The sequence below is a fragment of the Saccostrea cucullata genome, unplaced genomic scaffold, assembly GCF_032062105.1.
Source record: "Saccostrea cucullata isolate Sc308-1 unplaced genomic scaffold, CSIRO_AGI_Scuc_v1 ctg962, whole genome shotgun sequence".
In the NCBI taxonomy this organism is placed as follows: domain Eukaryota; kingdom Metazoa; phylum Mollusca; class Bivalvia; order Ostreida; family Ostreidae; genus Saccostrea; species Saccostrea cuccullata.
In genome coordinates, this window is record NW_026925544.1 from 212,135 (window position 1) to 218,134 (window position 6,000).

Here is a 6,000-nt window from a genome sequence, read left to right on the forward strand (position 1 = left end):
GAAATGTCTGTAGTCATTAAAATCAGAGGTAAGGATCATCCAGAATTGTCTGTAGTCATTAAAATCAAAGGTAAGGATAATCCAGAAAAGTCTGTAGGTATTAAAATCAGAGGTAAGGATAATCCAGAAATAGTCTGTAGCCATTAAAATCAGAGGTAAGGATCATCCAGAAAAAGTCTGCAGCCATTAAAATCAGAGGTAAGGATAATCCAGAAAAAGTCTGTAGCCATTTTAATTAGACGTAAGGATAATCCAGAAAAGTCTGTAGCCATTATAATTAGAGGTAAGGATAATCCAGAAAAGTCTGTAGCCATTAAAGTAAGAGGTAAGAATAATTAATCCAGAAAAAGTCTGTAGCCATTAAAATTAGAGGTAAGGATAATCCAGAAAAAGTCTGTAGTCATTATAATTAGAGGTAAGGATAATCCAGAAGAAGTCTGTGGCCATTATAATTAGAGGTAAGGATAATCCAGAAAAAACTGTAGCCATTAAAGTAAGGGGTAAGAATAATCCAGAAAAAGTCTGTAGCCATTATAATTAGAGGTAAGGATAATCCAGAAAAAGTCTGTAGCCATTATAATTAGAGGTAAGGATAATCCAGAAAAAGTCTGTAGCCATTATAATTAGAGGTAAGGATAATCCAGAAAAAGTCTGTAGCCATTATAATTAGAGGTAAGGATAATCCAGAAAAAGTCTGTAGCCATTATAATTAGAGGAAAGGATAATCCAGAAAAGTCTGTAGCCATTAAAATCAGAGGTAAGGATAATCCAGAAATGTCTGTAGTCATTAAAATCAGAGGTAAGGATCATCCAGAATTGTCTGTATTCATTAAAATCAGAGGTAAGGATAATCCAGAAAAGTCTGTAGGTATTAAAATCAGAGGTAAGGATAATCCAAAAATAGTCTGTAGCCATTAAAATCAGAGGTTAGGATCATCCAGAAAAAGTCTGCAGCCATTAAAATCAGAGGTAAGGATAATCCAGAAAAAGTCTGTAGCCATTTTAATTAGAGGTAAGGATAATCCAGAAAAAGTCTGTAGCCATTATAAATAGAAGTAAGGATAATCCAGAAAAGTCTGTAGCCATTATAATTAGAGGTAAGGATAATCCAGAAAAGTCTGTAGCCATTAAAGTAAGGGGTAAGAATAATTAATCCAGAAAAAGTCTGTAGCCATTATAATTAGAGGTAAGGATAATCCAGAAAAAGTCTGTAGCCATTATAATTAGAGGTAAGGATAATCCAGAAGAAGTCTGTAGCCATTATAATTAGAAGTAAGGATAATCCAGAAAAGACTGTAGCCATTAAAGTAAGGGGTAAGAATAATCCAGAAAAAGTCTGTAGCCATTATAATTAGAGGTAAGGATAATCCAGAAAAAGTCTGTAGCCATTAAAATAAGAGGTAAGGATAATCCAGAAAAGTATGTTGCCATCACAATTAGAGGTATGATAATCCAGAAAAGTGTGTAGCCATTAAAATCAGAGGTCAGGATAGTGTAGAAAAGTCTGTAGCCATTAAAATTAGGGATAAGGATAATTCAGAAATGTATGTAGCCATGAAAATTAGGGGTAAGGATAATCCCGAAAAGTGTGCAACCATTCACATTGAAGAGAGAGGTTAAGACAGTAACATAAAACATATTTTTACTCTTTGCTAAGAACTGCATAGCATTTTCTAAAATTGGGATTTAAATGCTTTCTCGTTTTATTAATACGAGAAAAAAAATTTGCTGGAATGTTTTAATTTAAATATGTTAAATAAAGGACTTGCCTAGATTAACCCTTTTTTATGAAGTTAAAGGAGGCATGATATCTTTATTGCAATTATAGAATATGAGTTTTACTGCAGTAGGAGGTTTCAAATACCATTTAATTGTTACTGCATTTCTCCACTTGAAATGAAATATGTCTGACTTTTCTTACAGAACCAATCACTTCAATGACTTTCAAGTTTGACCAGTCCCACTCAGAAACCCTCACACTCCAAAACAATCCAGCTCCGCACCGTATTGAGGTCGATCCAGGAATGTATGGCCCGTCGTGTATGGTGATGGGTAGTACTCCAAAAGCTAATGTTATGATCATGATGGGGGGCGAGATGATGAAGGGTAGAGTGGTGGACATGCCCAACGAGGCAGGAACACAGTATGTGGCAGATAAAATGGAATTTGAAGGTTTGTTTAAAAAAAAAATGTCAATATGTCTTAATCATTAGGGCTGCACAATCATATCAAAACTTCAGTTTGATGAGGTTTCTAGAGTAAAAATTTAGCATTGCAATATATGTTTTTATGAATTCCTACATGAGAAATCAAATAAATAATAAATAATTTCACAAATAATACCACTTGCATAGTCAAATTACCTGCTTTTATTTTTATGGTACTGAAATCTACGTATGTAAAATATCTTGATCTAACATCCCCTTGCAAAACGAATGTTTTCACGATTTAGTGATAACAAGTACTCATGGAAAATAAGAAATCTACGGTACACAGGCAAGAATTGGACATCATTTATTAATGCATATTCTTTTACAGAAATTATTATTCCTGGTCTATTCTGACTTGAATGAACATGATAAAAGCCAAAGGTTTTATAAGTCTTAATCGAAATTTTCTAGTCTGAGACTTAATCATGCTATTGTAAGTGTTAAATTCTGGCAATTTGTTCATTGTTGTTAGAATAAACAGTAAGCTTTGTATCTCTTCAAAAGAAGAACATCTCAGTGCTTTTCATGTTTGAAAATGTGAGAATAAAAATTAGTAGGTGACAAAGGTATACTTATTCAATAAACTATACTAAAAATATTTTTAGAAGAACTTTCTAGTATTCTAAGTGGTGTGAACCTTGATGGAATTGACATAAATTTTACTTGAATTTTGACAGGAAACACTGACACCCTAATAATGTGCAGAGCCAGTGTCGATGGTTTACCAGGTTCTAAGCAGGAAAGGACATACAGGGTCGTTGTTCGTACAAGTAAGTATGTTGTTGTAACTGTACTATAATTTTGTGTCTGATCAGTCTTTCTCTGTGCAGTCCCCATAGCTTTATATAATACCCGTATATGCATGTATTTCTCAATAATAGTACATCTCTTCCTCCATGAAAAAGGAATTTTTAGAAAATTTATGTCATGTTTTATGTATTAAGTATAAAAGATAATGATAATGATTATCTTATTCCAGTTGATCCCAAATTCAAATGCACCAATGATTCCGCCACTGTGAACAACAAGCGACATAAGGTTAAGTGTGAGGTTTTCGGGGTGGAGGGCATCATGTGTAACAAAGTTCTGTGGAAGCGCGGCAACGATGGAAAGTCGTATCCACCCGGCGACCACGGTCGACTAAATATAGAATGTATGGTGAGTGTAAAAAAAACGTCACAGGGCAGGCTTATATGTAATGAAGGGTAACTGTGAAGGATAGCTCTAACTGACTCAAAGAGTGTATTAAATATTGTGAGAGTAAAACCATCACAGTGCAGGCATAAGAAAGATAACTTTAACATGTTTAACTCACTAAATGAGTGTTAAAAATGAAAAAAAAAAAGCCCATTCAAAAGCTTTATTTTTATTTAAAAATATTTCATTTTTGCAGCAAGAGGGTGATGATAAGTTAGTAACAACTATGGAGATCAAACAGGTTACGGCGGAAGATTTCAAAACTCCATTCCGGGTTATCTACAATGATCCCAATGCAAAAACAAATGAATATCAACTCTCAATTACACAAGGTGAGTCATTATTTTGTAATTGTGTCTATTGATGTAAACTATGTGAATTTAATACGAGGCGCACAACAGCAAAAAAAGTCATGGTTCATAGGTTGTACAACTAGCATGCCACGGGTAAAAAGAAATATACACAAACTGTAAATAAATTATTTTTTATGGGTCATTAATACAATTTTTTTTGTAATAATTCTGAATTTTCTTATTTTGTAGAATACAGTAACTCTGCCATGCCAATGACAACAACATCAGCACTTTTCGTGTCACTTTTATCTTTGACCCTTTCTCTTATATTGTAACGCACGTACACTGCCATAGGCCTTTTTAAAAATTAACTTACGCAAGAATACAGCAACTCGTGCCTACTTGTAGAGATAGATTCTTACATTTTTGTTTTCAAATCTTTGTATTATTTTTTATAACAAATACTGAGTCAGACTTTAATTTTCTGAAATCTGCAAACAAAGGAACAAATTTTAGAGACTGTATGTTCTTCATCATGTACATACCTCATTGGATTTATGAGAGATAAAGCAAGGAAGGATTTGCCAGAATTGTTTTAGAGATCTACAACTTGTTAGAAGTCCCATTCTATGCTCCCTTGTCTTAGTGGAAGTTAAAGTAGCAAATTGTACATAATATGGGTTAACCCATGCTTATCTTCTGTCTTCGAAGATCTATAAAAGTATGGAAATTTAAAGATACACATGTCACTTGTATGCTTGTTTAGAATATCAATTGTGCATTAGCATTTTGCTGTCATATTCACATGAATTTTTATCTTCTCTTGTTTTATATCTCAAAGTTCATTGCTTTTAAGGGTGATTGTGAACCAGTCTGTCTGTTCAGTTCATTGTGACTTTAGTATATATTACATTCCAGTGTTAACATCGCATTCATTGACCGTATTTATGTTACATGTAAGTAAACGAATCATTATAATAATGCTTCTAGTGTAGCCAATTCTTAAATTTTTATCCTAATTAATGTAAATATAATTTTTCAATATTGCAGCTGTTCAATATGTGTAATATTCTCATTGATGATAAAAGTTCATGAGATTTGAGAATATGTCACCTTAAACCAAGTGTAGAGAGGATTTATATAAGTTATGAAGTGCTAATCAAATGTATAAAATTTATTTTTCATTTACAAATGAATACCAAAGACATAATCTTTGCTCAGAAAATGTTATTAAGAAAAGGAAACTGAATGTCACTGAAAATTTTGGCGTAAATAAAGTTGAAATTATATTTCATTTTTTTGAAGTTTTTTTAAATGGTACATTGAGATAAATGAATTTTTTAAAAATGTATGTTATGTAAATGAATGCAGGACATCTTATGATATACATTTACATATTCACTAAATATTAAAATGTGTCGATTACATGTATATATAAGTATTAAGACTGTATCAATAAACCTATTGTTAATAAATTTGACCTTTAAAAGATGTAAAATAATGGTTATTTAAGGGAAACCGTATTTATAAAAAAATATTTGTTGTTGTCTTTGTCAAATTCTTCAATGTTTCAAGAAGTATTCTTTATCTAAATATAGTTCTTCGTTATTTTTAGCAAAACACAGTTCAGCATTAAGGTTTATCATACCCCCCGCTTGAAAAGTGGAAGGGTTTATAGTGATCGGGATTTCCGTCTGTACGTCCGTCCGTCCGTCTGTTGCGCTATATCTCTTTTCTGCAACTGCCCTTATACTACTGAGTGCAATTTAATGAAACTTTCACAGAATCTTTATTACATATTGCCATTTTGCACCTCCTATTTTACTTTTTTATTATTAATAATAATAATAATAATAATAATAATAAATACTTTATTTAAAGAAGGTAACCTGGTTAGTGCATGCACTATTCTTCCCCAGGGCCTTCTATATATATCAAATACAAAAAATATACTGGATACAATACAACATTAGTAATAGTTATATGTTTAAGGAATTACAATCACAAGATTATGAATATAGTGTCCATGTATAGTTAATTAACAATCATTATACAATATCGAAACCTTATTGTGCTCAAATAATTGTGCGGCAGCTGATGATGTAATTTTCTATATTACGCTTAAATGCTCCTAGAGATTGAGAGAGTTTAATGTGTTGGGTGTTGGGAAGTTTATTCCATAGGTGTGCACCTGAATACTGAAAAGATGTCTTGAATAAGTTTGTACGAAATTTCGGCAATCTTAGATCATAATTACTTTCAGATCGAAGGTTATAAGAAGATGATGAATGAAATTCAAA

General features: G+C 32.1%; 1 protein-coding gene across 6 annotated transcripts in view; it reads left to right on the top strand.

Annotated features, from left to right (window-relative positions):
- LOC134269188 (uncharacterized) overlaps nucleotides 1-5,337 on the top strand; it is a 76,073-nt gene extending 70,736 nt beyond the window's left edge. For 3 of the 6 annotated variants that reach the window (XM_062751411.1, XM_062751412.1, XM_062751405.1), the window contains exons 4-8: nucleotides 1,924-2,172; nucleotides 2,888-2,980; nucleotides 3,190-3,368; nucleotides 3,604-3,739; nucleotides 3,950-5,337. In XM_062751411.1, the coding sequence (XP_062607395.1) occupies nucleotides 1,924-2,172; nucleotides 2,888-2,980; nucleotides 3,190-3,368; nucleotides 3,604-3,739; nucleotides 3,950-4,035 (743 nt within the window). In that variant the 3' untranslated portion in view covers nucleotides 4,036-5,337. The remainder of the gene's footprint in view (nucleotides 1-1,923; nucleotides 2,173-2,887; nucleotides 2,981-3,189; nucleotides 3,369-3,603; nucleotides 3,740-3,949) is intronic. The other 3 variants (XM_062751410.1, XM_062751409.1, XM_062751407.1) reach the window with 3 other exon arrangements.
- The last annotated feature ends 663 nt before the right edge of the window (nucleotides 5,338-6,000 follow it).